The sequence below is a fragment of the Vipera berus genome (assembly GCF_964194415.1).
Source record: "Vipera berus genome assembly, chromosome: 7".
Classification (NCBI taxonomy): Eukaryota; Metazoa; Chordata; class Lepidosauria; order Squamata; family Viperidae; genus Vipera; species Vipera berus.
Genome location: NC_138209.1, coordinates 68,419,028 through 68,440,669, shown reverse-complemented (window position 1 = coordinate 68,440,669; position 21,642 = coordinate 68,419,028). Strand labels below are relative to the sequence as shown.

The following is a 21,642-nucleotide window of genomic DNA, read 5'->3' as shown; positions in this document are numbered from 1 at the left end:
AGGTCCTATATACTTTCTTGCAAATGAGCTCAGCTAAGAACTAAAGGGATTCATTAGGTTTCACTGCATGAAGCATTACTGCGCATCTAGTCCCATTTCCAGTCACATCACAAGTCCACCAAAGTGGGTGGTTGATGAGGTCTTTCATTTAAAAAAAAAAAAGTTATCCAAGTGGTTTTACAGAAGGCACAACGTCACTGTCTCTCAATCCTTTGCGAACCATTTAAAGGGCTGATCACTGTCTATAAAACACTTAGAATTTTTCTTCAAATCTTGTGCCTAATCGCACAAACATGTCCTAATTCTTCAGTTCCATGACTGCTTGAAGCCAGGACTCTCCAGATTGAGAAATATCCGAAATGTCTTTCTAAAAATCTTCATCAGAAGCTGCCCATCCCTATGTAATTCCAGGTTAACTAATGACTACTGTAACAAGAACTGTGTCCTTGAAAAAAACACATTCAGCAAGTGGAACTTAATGCTTCTGATAAGTATTGACTCATGTAAGGCCACTGGAATGTAACTTGCCTGTTTGTTTGATTTTTATATATATATTTGTTTATTTCTGGCTTGTGACCTAGTTACCTTAAGGGATGGCCTGCTCTCCCTTCTTCCCTATAACAACATTTCTCACTTGCCAAGTAATCTGTATAGTATGCAGCACAATAACTTCTATAAATATACAACCAATCTACTATAACCATATTTATATCATCTTCGAAAGGCTTTTGCCTTCCTATTCTGTTCATCATCTGAACTCCCATGCTAGTTTCTTTGATTGATATCTATTAGATGGCAACAAAGTACGAGATGAAGAGAGGCTGCTATCCTGGTGAATGTCCTGATCTAACCTTTATGATTGTAGGTATTTCACCAAGTGTGATTTTTCATTAAAACATATTAATACATTAAGACTTCCTTCTTTCCTTCCTTCCTTCCTTCCTTCCTTCCTTCCTTCCTTCCTTCCTTCCTTCCTTCCTCCCTCCCTCCCTCCCTCCCTCCCTCCCTCCCTCCTTTGGGGTTTTTGTTGATATTAGAATTTCTTTGCTTTATTATTGTCTAATTCATCTTGGGCATTTACCGTTATTGCAAACATTTGACTAAAGAAACTGCTACGAATTTCTTTTTCAAAGAACTGAGGGGTTTCCCTAACCTACAGGCTGTCAACAATTCCCCTCAAGCATATAGTGGAATCTGTTTTATCTATTTGCAAACTATTGCAGGCTTTTCTAATGGTTGCTTCCAAAATGTTACGTTTTTAATGGTAGTTTATATCATCATTTCATTGCGTGTGTGACCCAAAGGTTACTAACTGCAAAGCTGAATAAAAATAAAATAAAAATCTACACTTTTTATTTCATCCAGTTTCTGTCCTACTGTGCAGAAAGGAAATTTTCAGGTCTTATCTATCAAGAAACGGTAATATTTTTGAAATATTTAGGGAAGCGCACAGGACATTTTGGAGGCTACCCCACGTGTGATAACTGAAAGACAGAGAGAAGTCGCAGAAAGCAAGCATTAATAGTAGTTCTTGGCAGAGGGTACTACCAATTTAGAATACAACGGCAACGGCAGGATTTATAAATACCAGTTGACATTCCTAGTACAAAAAAACCCTGAAGGCCAGGCTATCTCATACGCTGTCCAGTTATAATATCATGCAGAAAAATTGAATAACTTAGCAGCAGAAAAGAGACCTTCTCGTAACGGGTTGTATCAGGCACACTAATGAGAACCAATGAGTCCCATGCATTCTAGATTATTCAGTTTTAACTATTATCTTTATTTGGGCAGAAGGAAATTTTGCCGATGTAGTTTTAACGACTGATGAAATAATGCAAAATAGAACAAAAGTAGGCATCGCCATAAATGCTTCTAAAAGAAAATGCTATTCATCTACCTATTGCCAATTTCTGTAGCCCTTCAGATATTGAAATGAAGAACAAAACATCAGACAGGTTTTGGGACCAAATATTGCCTTAAACGATTCCTGGTTGTTTTTTTATTTTCATGGCAGGGAAAGCTAGAATACCCTTTTGTGTCGCCTTGGAAAAAAAACCACAAGCTTATTCAAACCCATATTAATACTTTTAAAATAAAAGAACCTGACCAAAGAGGTCAGTTTTGGCATGTGAACTTTAACTTTATAATAAAATAATTAACAACACAGACTAATAAAGACTTGAAGGAATTGTCCAAGCGGTGCTGTCTCTTGCATGGGTGGTAAAACACTCCTAAAGGAGACCAAGTGTTCCTTTTATGTTTATACATATAGATGTGGCTTACAAGAGCGTTTTCAGGGTTATTCCCATCAATTATTTACAAATGTTGCAATAGTTTTGTCAAATATACTTACTCGTTTCCTATGTGGGCTGATTTCTAGTTTCATCATTGCACACTTGTTTAAAGTATTTAAACGCCTACAGAAGAAATAAAAAAAATTAAAATAAACAAGATTAACATAAAAGATTTCGTTCTGTGCTACCTGCTCTTCTGACTAAAGCATTATTGCAAAAGCTCTCGCTGAGCTTATTTACACGGAAACTAGGCAGAGAAGAACCTTAAAAAAAACAAACACAAAACACTTCTGTTTAATTAGCTCCATGCTACATCGGCTGGATATCAGACTTTGTAGAATGGGTGAGACAGAAAGGCAAGAAAACAGAGGCACCTTTACTACATCAGCTCCTTGTGAATCAAAACCATAAAGGAGAACTTGTTCAACTAGAAGTCATTACATTGGAACAGCTGCAATGCAAGCAATATACAAGGTTCTTGTCCCCATTGTGGAAAACTACCAGTAGTTTTTAGGGAAAAGAAAACTTTAGGAATGCTGCACTTGATATTCATGATGATAGTAAATCACTTCCCAATAAGCAACCCGCTTTTGTATAGTACTAAGTGGAATTGAAAGAGAATGACACTGAGCTTCAAGGCACACCAGGAATTGTTATTGCTGTTTAACCAACAGAAATTCAGTCCCCTAGGGCAGGGGTAGGCAACCTTGGCTCTTTTATGACTCGTGGACTTCAACTCCCAGAATTCCTGAGCCAGCCATGCTGAGGGGAAAGGGAGAGGTTTCCATACTGAGCCATGCTGGCTCAGGAATTCTGGGAGTTGAAGTCAAAGAGCCAAGGTTGCCTACCCCTGCCCTAGGGATTTTATTTACATTGAGCTATTCTATATCAAGGGACGCGGTGGCTCAGTGGGTTAGGACGCTGAGCTTGTCAATCAGAAGGTCGGCAGTTTGGCGGGTCGAATCCCGAGTGCCGTGTAGCAGAGTGAGCACCTGTTACTCATCCCAGCTTCTGCCAACCTAGCAGTTCAAAAGCACGTAAAAATGCAAGTAGAAAAATAGGGACCACTATGGTGGGAAGGTAGTCTAGTCATGCCGGCCACATGACCACGGAGACGTCCTCGGACAAGCGCTGGCTCTTTGGCTTTGAAATGGAGATGAGCACCGGCCCCTAGAGTCGGAAACGACTAGCACGCATGTGCAGGGGAACCTTTACCTTTTTATTCTATATCAGCACTCCCATCACACGGAGAAGACTACACAATTTATTTTACAGGGCCACAGATAACAACTGATCTGGACTGTTTTAATTTTAGGAACCCCTTTTTTTCTTCCCTTCAGAAGAAAGAAAGCTAGAGGGATAGTAGATTGTGTAGCTCCCTGAAACACACAATTCCATATTTGGTTGTGTATTTGACCTGAACCATGTGCTGGATTATACACTGAATCATCAAGAAAATAAATATTTTCTAACAACTAAAGAGTAACTAAAGGTTCCTTTGTGAATTGAACTTTCAAAATACCAAAATCATAACTTATTATTAGTATGATTTTTTTTTAATTTACATATAATGACTTGCTGGAAAGGCAAAGATATGACTTTTTTTCTGGTCACATCACACAGTAAGGAAATAGTTGCAATCATGGCCCATGAGTGTGGCACAGGTCACTAGCCGGCTTTCATTGTCTGTCCTACAACAACAAAACTCACAGAGGAAAACTCATCAGGCATCCGTATTGTTTTTTAAGATGTGTATTACGTTGTATAATATAATTATTTTCACTATAGCCCCAGGATACTTCTGCTAATTTCTCAAAAGAAAGGGAAGCAAAACCATCCCACCCTCCCAAAGATTGGTCATTTTTTTCTCATATCAATTTACAGCATGTATGCAGCTGTATGTTTTTATCTCTGTATTATCTCTGCATGTTAATTCTATTGAGATAGGACGCTGGATTTTAAAAAAATACTGGAGTTGTTTATTTAAATATATACTTCTGGAGATCTTAACTTAAAAGGTAGGACACACACACACGCACACACACACACTCACTCGTGTATGTGAATGATATTATTTCCTAGGGCAACTATTAAACAAAACATGGCTAATCTTAATTTTGATTTATTAGAAAAGACGCCATCTGATAAAAAATAGTTTAGATTGGCCTTTTTCTCTGAACAACATTTAGATGAATCACAGATTAGGTTCGGGCAGAATGAATAGCTGTGGTTAATCATAAATAAAAGCAAAAGCTTTTGAATTTTTTTCTTGTCACTGCAAAATAGCCTAGCAAAAGTCCTAAATAGGCCAGGACACGCCATCAAAGATGTCATTATTCCAAGTATTATATTACAGTTTTCATTTGACTCACCTTCTAGAAAAATACTATTGTTTTATAGTGTTATTGTTGCCACTACAAGTGTTCATCAATTAACAACCACTCATTCAGTGACCTTTTGAAGGTATTTATGACTTGGAATAATGGCATCTTTGATGGTTTGTCAAGTCCCTGGCCTATTTAGAACTTCGTGCTGAGCTATTTTGCAGTGACGAGAAAAAATCCAAAAGCTTTTGCTTTTATTTATTATTAACCACCTCTATTCATTTTGTCTGAACCCAGTCTGTGATTCATCTGTTATTTAGAGGAAAAGGCCAATCTAAATTATTCTTATCAGATTGCTTTTTTTCAATAAATCAAAATCGCTCGTCACTTTTTCTCCCAAGGAGCTCCACTACGCATTTTGCACTTGTGCTTTGCAGCAGCACCCTCACTCCAGCCCACAATACTTGCACCATCCCATGTGCACTTGCCACAATATTCCCCTCCCCCATTCACTCCATAGCACTCATCTGCCACCTGCCTGCTTGTAAGCTGTCCAAGCTGACTTGCGAATTCCTGTTAGCTTTTCCAGTGACTTTGTGGGAAAGCCAGCAGGAAATTGCAAGCTGCAGTAAAGTGAGGCATTTGCTTAAAGACAAGAACAGGAATTGGGGAGATTGTCGATGCTAAGCAATGGGATCACATGATGTTGTGCTTTACAACAGCCTTGTTTGGCAATGGAAATTCTGGTCCCAATTACTGTCATTAAACAAGGGCTATCTGCACTGCTATTCTTTGTCTGAAGCCCACACTATAATAGCCTGAAGGCTTCATCTGAGTTGCTAAAAAGGTTCTGTATATACTGTACACCAGGAGCTCTATAAAAAAAAAAGCAAGCAAACAAGAAAAAGGCAGAGTCCTCACATCAAATTATGGATTTAATTTAGTTGCAATTAAAGGAAAAGTAGAGTAATTAAATGTAGCCAATACTATCTGAATTTAATAGTCTTCCGCTGCCACCTTTTCATCAACAGCAGTAGCTACTTGGAAGGTGCCCTGGCTACGTGTGGCCTTTGTACACCTACGTTGTTAAATGTCAAGGCAACAATCCAATCCAATTGCCTCCTGTGTCATTTTCACATTCCTACTTCAAATAGCAGCTGTCAGGTAAGAATTGGCTCTTAATAACACTAATAAAGACATTATAAACTCCCTGCAGCAAATATATAAAGCTCTACTACGTGCATAATACTGGTACTCCTCGACTTACAATTTCTTTAGTGACTGTTCAAAGTTACAATGGCACTGGAAAAAGTGACTTATGACCGTTTTTCTCACTTATGACCATTGCAGCACCCCCATGGTCATGTGATCAAAAAAATTTGGATGCTTGGCAACCGACTCAGATTTATGAGGGCTGCCGTGTCCCGGGGTCATGGGATCAGTTTTTCCAAGCTTCTGAGAAGCAAAGACAACGGGGAAACCCAGATTCATTTAACAAACGTCTCACTTAGCAACATAAATTTTGGGCTCAATTGTGGTTGTAATTCGAGGACTATCTGTATAAATAAAGCAGGAGAACTTACACTGGTCTGAAATCAGAGCTTAATCCTACAAATGTACCAGTTAAGAATTTCCTATTTCATTTCCCCCCCTCAAAGTTATAAGGACTGAATGGGTGAATCAAGGAAAACCTTTTAAAATCCCATTTAAATCCCATTTATATCCCGCCCTTCTCCAAAGACTCAGGGCGGCTTACAATCTAAAGCACAAATCAATGTGCTTAGCAATTGAGTCCTCGCTCCCTTACTAACTTCTGAATAGTTTACAATTATTTCAATTTCCAGTAAAGGGAATAAAAAAAGTAAGCGATGCGTTTCCAAATATGAAAAAGGAAAGTAGCATTTTATTTCAATATTGTGAGCATTGTAATTAACCTCAGAGAATTAAAACTGCTCTTCCATCCTTTCTGTACAAATGATCTCTGGTAAATTTGGATTTCCACATTGCCTCAAAACAATAAACAGGCAGACATTTTAGAATATTAGTGTCTCTATTCAAGTTTATCTAATTCCAGCCTGTTGCATTCAACCAGTCCAAAGTCTTTGATCTGTTGGAGAAACAAGTTTCCTGTCAGGCTGATAAGGCAGCATTTGATCCCAAAAGATAATCTGTTTTAGAAGAAACCCTTTTTTAAAAACAAGACTGTTGTGCAGCTGAGGCAGCTGAAGCAGAAAAGTGGATACACTCTTAAAGACAATTTCCACCAAACTGTCTTTAAAAATAAAATGTATGCCATAAACAACATTTAACAGGAAGACAGAGAAGAAAATATGCATTAAGTTAAGAAGAAAAGAAAAAGGCTCTTTTTTAACCTTTCACAAAGTAAAGTTCATGGGTTTATGGCTTTCCTACATTTAATTTAACGACCGCTTGAAACTGCATATTTTTTAAAAATTCAATAAGAACCCATGTGTCTGCAAGTCTAATTATATAACCACTGCTACAGGAGATACTTTAGAACTGTGATTTATTAAGGTTTATTTTATTTATAGAAATTCATCTCAGTTTCACAACAGATTTTTTAATGTGAAAAATCTATCAAAAAAGTTTGCTTTCCTACAAAAAAAGATGCTATGGGAGAAGTCAATTTGACACTACCTAGATATTTCAGGGCTCAGCTTGCATTAGCTCTTAATCTTCCTTCAAATTCTTATCGATTTATAGTATTAGTAAACTTATCTCTTTAAACAAGCTGGCCTGGCCTGATGGGATGGGGTGGGATTTTTATAAATGACTTTAATTTTAAATTTGTATTAATTTATGGGCATTGTTTAATCATGTTTTAATAATTTTAGTTTTTGTATCTAGTTTTTATGTATTGCCCTGTTCACCGCCCTGAGTCCCTAGGGAGAAGGGCGGTATACAAATTAAATTAATAAATAAATAAATAAATAAATTAGGTCTCTTTGTTCTTAAGCCCTAATAATTGTGTAGCATTGCAAAAATAGACTTGCATAATTATTCCTAAACCAAGTTTAGTTGCTTGTAAGTTAAACCAGGGCTTTTCAACCAGTGGTACGGGAACCACCTGTGGTACATGGGCACCTGGCAGGTGGTACGCAACCATCCTAGAAAAGTGGTAGCGGGGGAGGGGAATGAGCTGAACCGGTGGCAGTACCACACAAGCCTGAGCGAGAGATGGCTGGAGCTGCAGGGCTGTCAGGGCTCAGCGGCTTGGGGGGGCACTTTTTTCAGTGCCATTGTAACTTTGAACAGTCACTAGGTGAACTGTTGTAAGTCGAGGACTACCTGTACTTCATCATTTTTTTTCCTTTTTTTTTTTGGTCATCAAGTTTTTGACACCTTGCTAGGCGACTGGTGGAACTCGGATGTTGCCATATCCTAAAAGTGGTACAATGGGTGAAAAGGTTGAAAAGCCCTGACTTAGACAGTTGTTATTTCAGAATGAAGACAGTCTTCAATCCCTGGTCCAGCACAAGTTCATGATGTCTTTGGAACTGGGCTAGTATAAGTGAGCAAAGCTTCATCTGTGCACGCAAGGGATCTATGTTGCATGTGACAGCATTCCCCCACCCCCTGGAGTCCATGGAAAAATTGTCTTCCATGAAACTGATCCCTGGTGCCATAAAGGTTGGGGACTGCTGGGCTAAAGAACTAAGAAGAATTCACAATAGATTTTTAAACCATACTAGTAATAAGGCCAGATTGTTTTTGATTCTATCACAGCTTGCTCAACTGCACAATAATTTTTTTATGCACAGCAAACTGAGAAAGTTAAACAATATTTTTATTGTGGGAAGGATATCCTAATTTTTAAAGTTCAATAGGACTTTGCCACATAGTTCTTGACTTACAACCACAATCGGAACTGGAACTTCCATTGCTAAGCAACGTGGTTGTGAAATGAATCAGGTCTGATTTTATGACCTTTTTCTGCTGTGGTCATTAAGTAATCACCACAGTTGGTAAATGAATCTGGCTTCCTCTATTGAGTTTGCTTGTCAGAAGTCCCCTGGAAAAGTCATAAATGGCAGTCATATGACCATGGGATGCTGTGACTGTGTAAACATAAACTGGTTGCCAAGAAATTTTGATGATGCGGCCATGGGGATGCTGTGACGGTCATACGTTGAAGCTCTGTCACTTGTCACATTTTTAGCACCACTGTCAACTTTGAATGGTTGTTAAATGTATGGTCATAAATTAAGGCATATTGTACAGTTTCAATGTATTTCCTGCCTCTAAATAATAAGAAATTGGGTCACTGTTTGTACTAATGATTGGAAAAAACTGGTGGCTGCAAAGAAGGGGTATTAAGAAAAGGCATATGTAGTGTCCCACTTTAAAAAAAATCAGGATGCAAACTGTTAATGTTAATTCTCTCCAGCCAGTAAGTGTAAGGAGGCAGAGTAAAGAATGTTTTCGCCCACTGGCTATATATTTCTAATACCACCACATGAGGAGAAGACAGAATTACAATTTATTTTCATTACAACTATACAGTTATACCTACAGTACTATGGTGCCTGCAATCGTTATATACCTTTGAAAACCACACTCTCAGTTGCTATCTAGAGAACCTGAAGCACATACACTTTATAAAGTTAGTAGCCTAAAACATGTCTGGCAGCTTAGAATTTAAACCATGTTCCTTTCTGATAATGCCGCACTGCACAATCAATTCCTAGCCTTTTCTTTAGTACAAAGAAGATACTGGCAGTCATGCCGTTACAGAGCACCTGCCATGTAAATAATAGGGTTCAACTTTGTTTCCTTCACTTTGCATTAAAATTTCTGCTGCAAAAGGTAACCTGAATCAGTGCAAGAAGCAACAGTTTTATGTTGTTGTTGTTAGCTGCGAAGTCGTGTCCGACCCATCGCGACCCCATGGACAATGTTCCTCCAGGCCTTCCTGTCCTCTACCATCTTCTGGAGTCCATTTAAGCTCATGCCTACTGCTTCAGTGACTCCATCCAGCCACCTCATTCTCTGTCGTCCCCTTCTTCTCTTGCCCTCCATCTTTCCCAACATTAGGCTCTTCTCCAGTGAGTCCTTCCTTCTCATTAGGTGGCCAAAGTATTTGAGTTTTAGCTTCAGGATCTGGCCTTCTAAAGAGCAGTTTTATACAGAACAGTAAATGTTTAGCGCAGGAATGAACAGGCTGCTTACCTGTAACAGTATAAATGTGGTTCTTCGATTCTGCATTCACACTTACTGATATCATGCATGCTGAAAGCCTTAAGCAGGAACTGCCCTATTTGAGGCAGGTTTGAAGGACAACACACTGAATGCCTTTTGAGGCACTCCACTCACTTTTCTTTAGTTTCCATCAACCAATGGAGTAAAATATAGAATTCAATGTACTTACCGGGATAGGCCCTTACGGAAGAAATGTGAATGGATTTAGTCAGTTCGTATATAATCACTTGAAGAACCGTAATTACGGGTTAGCTGCCTGTTCACCATCATGGTCTCTAGTGCGTATGTGGATAAGAAGCAACCTTACCTAACGGTTGAAGGATGAATGCCCATTTATGCCAACAAGGCCCAATCAGACCATCCAAAGAGGCATCTGCTCTGGCTTCAAAGTTCACATAATTGTGCTTAAGAAATGTCATCAGTCTGAACTGAAAATCTGTAGAGCACAGCCACGGACGTTGACATTGTCCTCATGGAATGTGTTCAAAGAAATTCAGCAACAGCTGCTTGGCCAAGGCATATGGAAGAGCAATGGTTTCCATCACCCACTTAGCAATTTGCTAAGTGGAAACTGAAAGTCCCTTCTTATCACAGCATATAAATAGTCTTTGAAACTGACAAATCTGATCGAGACTGAAGATCAAAGCTTTTACCAGTACCTAACATATGCAGCAAATTCTCCAGCAGGATTATTGGAGAACACACACACACAAAAAGATGGGGGTGGGGTGGGGAAGAAGAGGCAGAATCAGTGATTAACTTAATATTTAGGTATGAAGACAATCTTTGGGGAAAGTGTTAAGTTTTCAAAACAAGCACACTGAAATAAAATTGAGTATATGGGTAATCAACCCGATGGATACCTGCCTGATCTCCTTAAATTATCGCCATCAAGAATATCACTTTCAGGGTTAGTAATTTAAATTATGAAAAAGGTTTTTACATGATATCCAATGGCCCGTGAGAAAAAAAAAGCCATTTCATAAGGCTTTCACTGTAGTGATCTAGAAGGAAAAGTGAATGTTGGTCAAATTACTGATTCTGGTCCACCCTCAATGGGCTGCATTAACGTCTAAAGAGAGTGGAATGCTTGAAGGACTGATTTTTAAAAATACCATATTTGACCTGAACCCCATCTTGGTAGATGGACAGCTAAATCAGGGGAGAAGCTGGATTCTCTTAACAACCGTGTTACTAATTTAAACGCCTGCAGTGATTCACTTAACAACTTTGGCAAAAGAGGTTGTAAGATGGGGCAAAACCCACTTAACAAATGTCCCACTTAACAACAGAAGTTTTGTGCTCAACTGTGGTCGTAAGTTGAGGACTACCTGAATATATGTACTTTTTTCCTTTCTTTTTCCTTTCATTTTTACTCCTTCCATTTTCCAATTTTTTTCTTTAAATTTAGTTTACATTAGATTGCGCTATTCTAATACACAGACAGTGCACAGCCTTCACAAAACTTACAATTACAAAAGACAGCGCTGTCTTCAGAAGGATGGGGGGAAAAAAAGTAGGAAACAATTTTCCAGAGAAGCTGGGTCCTTGATGGGAAGGGAACGGATGCTTGCTGCCTTGCTTGAAGGGCTGGGAAGCATATGGGGCTGGGAAGGGAAGGGAGCAAGCCATGTCCCCAGGATTTTGCTTTCTTAATTAGAAAAGTCTCCCAACAGACTATTTCCCCCCCTTAAAGCTTAATATAAAGCAAGCAAAAATCACATCTGCATTCATGTTAGGCATATGGTGATAGCCTACAATGTTGGGTTAAAAATATATTAACCATGATGATGTTGTAACTTTAAGATGTTAATTGGCCAATGGGCATGTAAGTGTTCTCATGGCCATTAGAGGGAGCTAGGAACGTAGCTTCTCTCTCTCTGAATTCACTGCTCTCTCTACTGTTACTGTTTTTGCTCTGTTTTGCTATACTATTGGTTTACTACTGTGATAAACCTGAACTGTGTATTGACCTCTGGACCAGTAAGAAGACTTTGTATTTGGATTGCTACTTGGACTGTTAATTTTGTGTATGACCTGGACTGTTTATTTTTGACTGTGCATTTTTGTTTTTACACCACCTCACAAGTAAAATACTTTTTGCTTTTACAACTCAGTGTACTCTTGTGGTTACTGTGTGACTCTTACTGCTCTCAGTACCCTTCCTTGTCTGTGCAACTCCTTGATAGCACAAGGAGCCCTCTGCACAACAATCCTTATCAGATTTTGTTCTTGTCCTGAAGAGTAAAACATCTTGGTTTTCTTTTTCCAGGGCACAAAGCCATGTAACTTCAATAGGAATACCATTTGTATATTTCAGGCGAAAAATGTAACTAAGGTTTAGGCCAGGGGTAGGCAACCTTGGCTCTTTTATGACTCGTGGACTTCCAACTCCCAGAATTCCTGAGCTAGCCCATGTTGGCTCAGGAATTTTGGGAGCTGAAGTCCACGAGTCATAAAAAAGCCAAGGTTGCCTACCCCTGGTTTAGGCAGATAACCATTAGGCTGAATGAGTGCTTGCTGGTACTTGCTGGGCTAAGCAGGGGCAACTGAGGTTTTCTGAGGTGTGGCAAGCAACCCCAGAGCTGCATGGTTTGGGGGCTGCTTCCTGTCCCACAGGGCAGGGTGCAGGATGGCCAAAGGCAGAAATTGGGCTGAGACAGGCAGCTGGGGGAATTGGAGGCAATCCCTTACCTTGCTAAGGCTCCGGGCTGGAAGGCACCAACTCTGGAATGGCTTGGATTGGGGTAGTCATTTAATGACCTGCAATTCTTGGTTAAAAACTGCACAGGGAAAGCTGGGATTGTTGTCACCAAGTCATTGAGGTCATGTCTCGCTTTACAACTGCAATGCTCTCAATTGTGGTCGTAAATTGAGGTATGTTTGATACTAAGGAGGCAGTGGTATATATCTGCTACCAAGGAGAGACATATCTAGTTTTATTCATGATGGGAACACAAATGTTCATTTATCATTTCAGAGACCACAGAATTTGAACATTCTGAGTGCTTCATGCATTCATCTTAGTCCCAAATACTCTTGCCTTGTAAACTATCACTACACAAAGCCTGTAATCCTGTGCCACAATGTTAACAATGTTACAAAGTCAGTTGCAAACAGCAATTCCAATAAACTACATTTTATAAACAACAGCTATCCAGGTGACCGTAGAAAAACAATATATAACAATGGCTGGTTTTTAAAAATAAAACCGTGCCTCCAGGATTTTGTTTCCTTAATTAGAAGAGTCTCCCAACAGATTATTCTTTCCCCTTCAAGCTTGTAGAGCGCGCAAGAAACACATCTGCATTTATGGATTTTATTCTCCCCCCACCCAAGAGTAAAAGCATCTTTGTTTCCTTTTTCCAGGGCACAAAGACATGTACTGTAGCTTCAATAAGAATACAATTTATACCTTTCAGGTGAAAATTTAACTAAGGTTTAGGCAGATAACCATCTTCTAGGCAATGAAGTATTAGTTTTCAATCATGGCTCTAAATTTAATAAAATATTAAGTTTTGAATTGTCGGTATTACAAATCAGTTGGAGGACTTGGAAATTGGAGGGAAAAGGAAAGAGCAAGAGACACAGGGATTTCTTCAAACATGTCACATAATCCTGTTTATCAAACATCTTCATCTCCAAAGAGGAAATGAACAAGGCTACACATATATAATAGTCTAGTAATATAAATTTAATAAATAATTAAATTCTCCCGATAGCATATTGACAGATGGGTATTATATTCACATGCCAAATCTTATCCAAGAATTTATTTATTTTCCTTACAGATGCATGAATCTCAGCATTAAATAAAAAAAGCAATCTACTTTTTTAGAGGGCTGGCTTACTATGCGTGTTTAATTGTGAAATATAGGCTACACATAACTTAGAGCCTTTCTTGTTAAATATGTTTTATTTCTCCATACTTCAGATCACATAACTGATTTTTTAAAAAAAATCATGAAGGCTTTCTAGATAGAGAAATTTGCACTTATTTAAAATTGTTTACTTCGACTTGTCCGGATTGGGGGAAAAAAATTCACTTGCCAAGCCTTTATGGTTCAAGAAACATAACTGCATATAATAAAATGTGCATAGAGAATAATTGAAATACATTATATACATATAGGCTTATGTATTGTACTTTGGAGTGGCTAATGTGCAATCCACAAAGTTAAAAGATTAGCTTAATTTATCTCAAATGCTTACTTAAGCAATGTGTTAAAAGTAATGCTATTTTAAACAGCTTTACCTGCACAGCAGATTAAATGTGACACAGCAGTAGAGCTAGTTCAGTATTATATTACATTATAGAGCAACTTGTATGTGCCAGATCTAAGTCAACCAAAATGAAAATGCACAAAACCACTTAAATGCGATGCTGTTGCAAACAACATGTTTAATTTTATCCCTTCCACAAAGACTTGTGATAACCTTTCCTTCACTGCTTTTTCTTCACATGCTGCACCTCTGGAATTTAAAACATGATGAAAGCTACCAAATTAGATGGTTTTAAGATTAAACACATACACAGAAGATAAAGTTAGCAATCATGAGCATTATGCTTCCAAAATATCTAGAGTAAATAATACAGTATTGCCAGCTGATGCCAAATTATTAATCCATTCCAAATACAGGTGGTCCTGATTTACGTCCATTCATGTAATGACAATTCAAGGTTACGACAGAGCTGAAAAATACTCGCACCTATGACCGGCACAGTATCCCTGTGGCCACAAGATCAAAATTTGGGCACTTGACAACTGGCATGTATTTCCATTTCCATTTCCTGGGGTCATGTGATCATCATTTGTGACCTTCCCAACTGGCTTCCAACAAGTCAATGGGGATTAGCTTAATGACCATATAGTAATAATGAAGTTGGAAGGGACCTTGGAGGTCATCTAGTCCAACCCCCTGCTCAGGCAGGAAACCCTATACCATTTCAGACAAATGGCTGGCCAGTCTCTTCTTAAAAACTTCCAGTGTTGGAGCATTCACCGCTTCTGGAGGCAGGTTATTCCACTGGTTAATTGTTCTAACTGTCAGGAAATTTCACCTTAGTTCTAGGTTGCTTCTCTCTTTGGTTAGTTTCCATCCGTTGCTTCTTGTCCTGCCTTCGGGCACTTTGGAGAATAGCTTGACTCTCTCTTCTTTGGGGCAGCCCCTGAGATATTGGAACACTGCTATCATGTCCCCCCTCGCCCTTCTCTTCATTAAACTAGACGTACCCAATTCCAGCAACCATTCCTTATACGCTTTAGCCTCCAGTCCCCCTAAATCATCTTTGTCGCTCTTCTCTGCACTCTTTCTAGAATCTCAACATCTTTTTTACATCGTGGTGACCAAAACTGGATGCAGTATTCCAAGTGTGGCCTTAAAGCGGCTTTTCTTACATACCTGCACAAGGCTTCAATGGCATCTCTGTCCAGAAAATCATGTTCTCTCTTCACTGAAGTGATGTCAATGGGAAAGATAAGATCTGTAAGGACCAAGATGGATGAGCAGTCAGAAAAAAAAGAAGTTCTTTCCACTGAAAACTTCTTTCAAAGAAACCATCTCTCTCAAAGAGATCGAATGCAAGGACCCAACTGTGATAATAAACATTTCTTTTTATACCATCTTGGGTGAAACGTGCAGAAGCTTTAACGGGGGAATGAACACGGCCATGTATTACAGCAAGGAAGGGAAGGTATATTGTAGGATGTCAAATACAAAATAGCGTGAACTGTGAAAAACCAATCTGGCCTTTGGAACAAATATTAACATTATGACGAAACCTTCCAGGGGTCTGTATAGACACCATTTAGGTAGCAGTTCCAGCAACACTGAAAAGCAACAAAGCAGACATTTTTAAAAAACCAGGTCTATCAAGGCGAGAGAGAAATAAATATTTTAAAAAGACAGAGAGTAGCGTCCTGAATGAAAGAATCAACGCTTTAAGCTTTATGTCCCCTCTCTTTCCTGGGGTGTTGGGTGTTGTGCTCTTGTGACCCATCAAGCAAAAGGCAGTCTACTAAGCTGTGTGTGGTAATCCACATGGGTTTAGTTAAGTCTCTTCTTTCTGTTGCCTGCCCAGATTACAAAAACAAAAAGGCTTGACAAACACCTGCCTGGCCACCATGCACGAGGTACAAGCTGCATTTGCTCTGTCAGTTTGGAAACCTGTTTTAGGTAAACACTTGGGAGGGAGCAAGAATGAAGCAACAACACTGACAATATGAAAAGAAGTTTGGAAATTTACAAGTAACCTGCAGTGGTAAATAGACAAGTAGGATTTTTCAGCATCTGCGGATCACTGAGTGGCAGATGGCCCCTGAGCCTGTATTCTACAGAACTGACAACAGCTCTAAATCCTAGATTACAGATTGTATTTCTATCACACACTGCTTCTCTATCTTTCCTCCAGAAGCTTGACAATTGGCAAAGTTCTTCCCTAGCAACTTTGCCAGTTAAGTTAAACTGACACAATTATTGGAAGGGGGTTCGGCAAAAACTAAAATACTTGAACCAGTTCTCCCTGTGATCAGCGTCCACGCTACTTCACGAATTGTAGCGCATTCTTCTCAAAACGTGTCATTTATTGTCACCACACGCCAAGGCTTCGATTACTGCACAATCTGCATTTATCAAAGCCAGATGGAACATGTAAAAGGTAAAGGTAAAGGTTCCCCCGCACATGCGTGCTAGTCGTTTCCGACTCTAGGGGCCGGTGCTCATCTCCGTTTCAAAGCCGAAGAGCCAGCGCTTGTCCGAGGACGTCTCCGTGGTCATGTGGCTGGCATGACTAGACACCAAAGGCGCACGGAACGCTGTTACCTTCCCACCGTAGTGGTCCCTATTTTTCTACTTGCATTTTTACGTGCTTTCGAACTGCTAGGTTGGCAGAAGCTGGGACAAGTAACAGGTGCTCACTCTGTTACGCGGCACTCGGGATTCGACCCGCCAAACTGCCGACCTTCTGATCGATAAGCTCAGCGTCCTAACCCACTGAGCCCGCATCAAAAGCTTAGTGAGCTTTCTGTGTTGCCGCCCTTCCTTTTGGAAATTCACGAGCTACTTTGACATTACCGCTGTCGTGCCTTGTTCTGTAACAATAGCACTAAGACTTATGTATACCGCTTCATAGTGCTTTACCGCCCTCTCTAAGAAGTTTACAGAGTCAGCCTATTGCCCCCAACAATCTGGGTCCCCATTTTACTGAGTTCTGAAGGATGGAAGGCTGAGTCAACCTTGAGCCTGTGAGGATAGAACTGCTGGCAGTGGGCAGAACTAGCCTGCAATACTGCATTCTAACTACTGCGCCAACATGGCTCCTATCTTGGCATAGAGAAAACAAATTTCTCTATCTTGGCATTCACCAGATGAGTGGGAACTATATATTCTCATACTCCTCAACCAATTGCTGTATTGACTAAAAATTCTGGAGTTCTAATGTCCTTACATCTTGTTCCGTAGTATAGAAAGCTGCAGCAGTAACTTGGCTTCTATCATGGCATCAGAGGAAGATTTTTATTTGCAGAAATTACGAAAAACAGCTTGTTTGAAGGAAACCTTCCTAGAAATTTTGGCAGAGAAATGAAATCAAAAGCATCCAAATATAGAAAAAGGGAGAGAAGACAATAGCTAGAGCTATCCTGCCGAGATATTTTACATTAATGTTATTATTACTTTAATTTTCTAAAATAGAATCTCCTTGGTTTGGTCTCTGGCCCAAATCTAAAGAATAGAATAGGCGGAAACTCAGTTCTTAAACAGATAAACAAAAGAGCTGCCAAATGTTGTCTCTGTGAGTGCCATTATTCTCGACTATTGCCAATGCAGCTGTGAGCTAAAGCCTTTAAATCAATCATTTCTTAAGAACACTCTGCTTAGCTGTGCTAAGTTGTCCAACAGTAAATAATGAAACATCTCTATTTAGTTAACCAAACAGCTGTGGTGAGATGCTGATCTTGAAGTTTCCCTCCAACTACAAGAAAACGTCTGATCTCTGCTGTAGATTTTTAGGGAGCTAAACAACGAAAAGATTTCTGAGGCACACTGAGGTTAACCAACACTAGCACAGTTTTAAAATATTTTAACTCTGTTAAATCTTGCACGGTTTGGCAAGGATAACTCACCCTGAACGTCCTAGCTGTAAATTCTCAATAGAAATGCACCTCTAGATTTCTACAGGCAGGCTTTTAACAGGCTTACCAGGTCAATACACACAGACCTAGAAGTTGCAACGTTTACAGAACTTTAACACCAAGAAGCATGGCAACAGTCAGTAAGAATTACTTGTAACAAAAGAGTTGAGTATATAGTGATGCAGGATAATACAAGTTGCCTATTACTTTATTTTCAGACTTAAAGCTTAGAGATGTTTTAAGGTGCAGGTTGCAAAGCGATACAGAATTAAATTAGGATATGAATTTTAAAAAGATTTCAATTATATAAAAAAATAGTTAATGAGGATAGAACAGGACTGGGCACGACTGGAGGCTCAACATTCAGCTTCAGTCTCTGCCCTCCCAATTTTTCCTTATTCTTTATATCTGCACAATAACTCTTTGATCAGCTTCTCCCCCTTTTATGACTTGTGGACTTCAACTCCCAGAATTCCTGAGCCAGCCATGGTTCCCCACCACTGTCTTGCAGCTTCTGGGATTCTGAATTCAATGCTTGTCTTAGAATAGGGTAGCTTTTTTTTCCCCAGTGACAAATCATAGTTATTATTTTTCAAAAAATAACAAGCTGGCCACTCATGAACCATGATGTAACTCAAATGGAGCAGAAGTGAAGATTCTCAAACCTAGTTTTAGTGCCCCACCCCCTTTTCAATATTTAGAATAGATAAGGTAGAATAGGCAAGCAAGGTAATTCTTGACTTACAACAGTTCATTTAGTGACTTCTCAAACTTACAGCGGCACTGGAAAAAATAACTTATGACCCTTTTTCACACTTATGACTGTTGCAGTATCCCCATGGTTACGTGATCAAAATTCAGATACTTGTCAACTGGTTCATATTTATGACGGTTGATGTGTCCTGGGGTCATGTGATCATCTTTTGTGACCTTCTGACAAGAAAAGTCAATGTTGGGAAGCCAGGTTCACTTAACGACCGTCTTGTTACCTTAACAAGTGCAGTGATTCACTTAACAACTGTGCAAGAAAGGTTGCAAAATAGGGCACTTAACAAATGTGTCACTTAGCAACAGAAATTTTGGGCTCAATTGTGGTCATCAGTTGAGGAGTATCTGTGTAGGTATCATATTTGGGGCTCTATACCAGGGGTAGGCAACCTTGGCTCTTTTGTGACTCGTGGACTTCAACTCCCAGAGTTCCTGAGCCAGCCATGCTGAGGGGAAAGGGAGAGGTTTCCATACTGAGCCATGCTGGCTCAGGAATTCTGGGAGTTGAAGTCCAAGGCTAAGCTGATTACCAAGGCTAAGGTGAGAAAAAAAGTGAGCAGTACCATTTCCTTTCAGTTCTAATAACTGGAGTTTGTAAGGTGATTAGATTGCTAGGGAGACTGAGGGAATTCTCCCACAGATTATTAAAATACGCTTTAAAAACGAATTTGGTTGTCATTTTGCTGTGCAGTATGTGTTTTTTGTGTTTTGACCTTTGTGTGCCTCCGAGAGCCTCTCATTTGAGACGGTTACACTATAAATCTATAAAAAATGTATAGATTTGATAACTTAAAATTTACCAAATATATTAATAAGTAGTAACAGAAAAGAACTTACGTAATTCTATTTTTATCTCTTATTTCCCAGACAGCCTGTATTTCTCGTAGACCAGGATTATAGAGAGGGCACCAAGTGAGGTGGCTCTAGAACAGAAGTCCCCAACTTTTTGGGCCCCAGGGATTGGTTACATGGTGAGAGGTTTTCCCGTGGACCAGAGGGGATGTGGTTTTGTGTGCTGCCTGCATCCCACGGATGGGGCTTTGCTTGTTTGTGCAACCTGGTTGCTGGCATGCCGCGGCCAGGTACTGATCCACAGACTGGGGGTTGGGGGCACCTACTTTAGAAGACAAGGGATGAAAACAGTAACTAACTACCAAGCAACTACGTCAAGGCAGGAAGGTGAGTCCAAAGAGAAAACGCCCAAAGGGCCTCTGGGAAAAAAGGGGGCATCCTCCAGCCTTTTATCCTATACATAGAAAGCCATGTTGCCACATGTTTGTTACATTTAGGGAGTAAGGAAGATGCCTTTGATGGAGACATTCAGACTTTGTTGCCAAGGTGCCGGGGTGGAAGCATTTTTGGATCCAGAAAATTCAGGTAATGTTAAGAAGACATCTCCATAACCTGGACAGCCATTTGTCTGGAACGATACCAGGTCTCCTGCTTGAACAGGGGGTTGGACTAGAGGATCTCTAGGTCTCTTCGAACCCTATTGTTCAATGTTCTATGGAATAAGAGGTACCGCAAAAATCAGTCTTAGAAGATTCTGTAAAAAGTAGTTGGAAACATCCTGTAAAATTGATTTCATGGTCTAATCTATCTAATGTTATTGTTATTTGGTTGCTGAATTTTGGAAGCATAATCTTGGTGGCTGTGGGGTTGCAAAAATAAGGTATATATCACAATTGCTTGCCCCCCCCTTACTTAGGACAAAATAACAACATGAACTAAGACAGCACTGTATTGTTCCAAAATAATTCCAAAATCTTTAATCTGATTACCTTATCAGCAGTACTTAAGTCTGTCATCTGACACAACAGGACGTTAATTGTGTCAAACACACAAAGATCATTAGATGCAAGTGAACACTGATACCATGACCTTCTAACCTATTTACCATTATGATCTATTCTATGTAAACCAATAGTGATATAATCATGCCATTATTAAGAATAACATCATAGAACCTTGAGTTGCATTGTTACTTACCCTCGTAAAGCTGAACATACTGGGGGAATCCTGCTGCTTGCAGCCAATTGCACGCTTCTTTTGCTTCAATCTCTGAAAAAGAAAAAAAAAACAATTCCAAATTGGTAAGTGAGAAAGCAAACTTTTTTTTTAAAAAAATATATCTTAAAACATTACATGTAGAAAATGTGCACAGATAGTAATAGCTATGGCACTCAGACGTATATACCGCTTCACAGTGCTTTACAGCCCTCTCTAAGCGGTTTACAGAGTCGCCATATGGCCCCCAACAATCTGGGTCCTCATTTTAGCCACCTCGGAAGGACGGAAGGCTGAGTCAACCTTGAGCCGGTGAATCGAACTGCTGGCAGTGGGCAGAGTTTGCTTGAAATACTTCATTTTTAACCGTTGTGCCACCAGGGCCCCTACATAGCATAATGATTTGGACTGAAATGCAACTTATTGCCCAAGTTGTGGTAACTTGTGGTTACCCTTCTGCTTTAACAGCTTTATGGAATTCTACCGCTCCATGGCCAAATAAAATTAAGCCAAGCTATGCAACATTCTTCATATTAAATAGCTACAATCCAGCGAGGAGCAATTTATGCACACGGAGCTTTTCCTGCAAGGTGTGGCAAAGGAAGGAGCCTCTTTTTACAGGCAGTCCTTGACTTACAACCATTCGTTTAGTGACTGTTTGAAGTTACAAAGGAGCTAAAAAAGCAACCTGTGAGTCTTTTCCCAGCTATGGCAGTTGCAGAATTCCCACGGTCACACGATCAAAATTTGGAACCTCGGCAACTGATCTGTGTTTGTGATTTGTGCTTCTGACGAGCAAAGTAAATGTCTGAAGACAAATTCACTCAACAACCACCGTATTAGTAACTTAACAACCGCAGTGTTTCACTTAATCACTGTGGCAAGAAAGGTTGT

The 21,642-nt window shown here is 39.6% G+C and overlaps 1 protein-coding gene across 2 annotated transcripts in view; it reads right to left on the bottom strand.

The window, feature by feature from the left end:
- Positions 1 to 21,642, bottom strand: part of DLC1 (DLC1 Rho GTPase activating protein) — a gene marked incomplete at its 5' end in the record, with an annotated part of 305,940 nt that overhangs the window by 18,598 nt on the left and 265,700 nt on the right. For both annotated transcript variants that reach the window (XM_081333189.1, XM_081333190.1), the window contains 3 exons: positions 2,357 to 2,420; positions 15,245 to 15,326; positions 20,731 to 20,802. In XM_081333189.1, the coding sequence (XP_081189315.1) occupies positions 2,357 to 2,420; positions 15,245 to 15,326; positions 20,731 to 20,802 (218 nt within the window). The remainder of the gene's footprint in view (positions 1 to 2,356; positions 2,421 to 15,244; positions 15,327 to 20,730; positions 20,803 to 21,642) is intronic.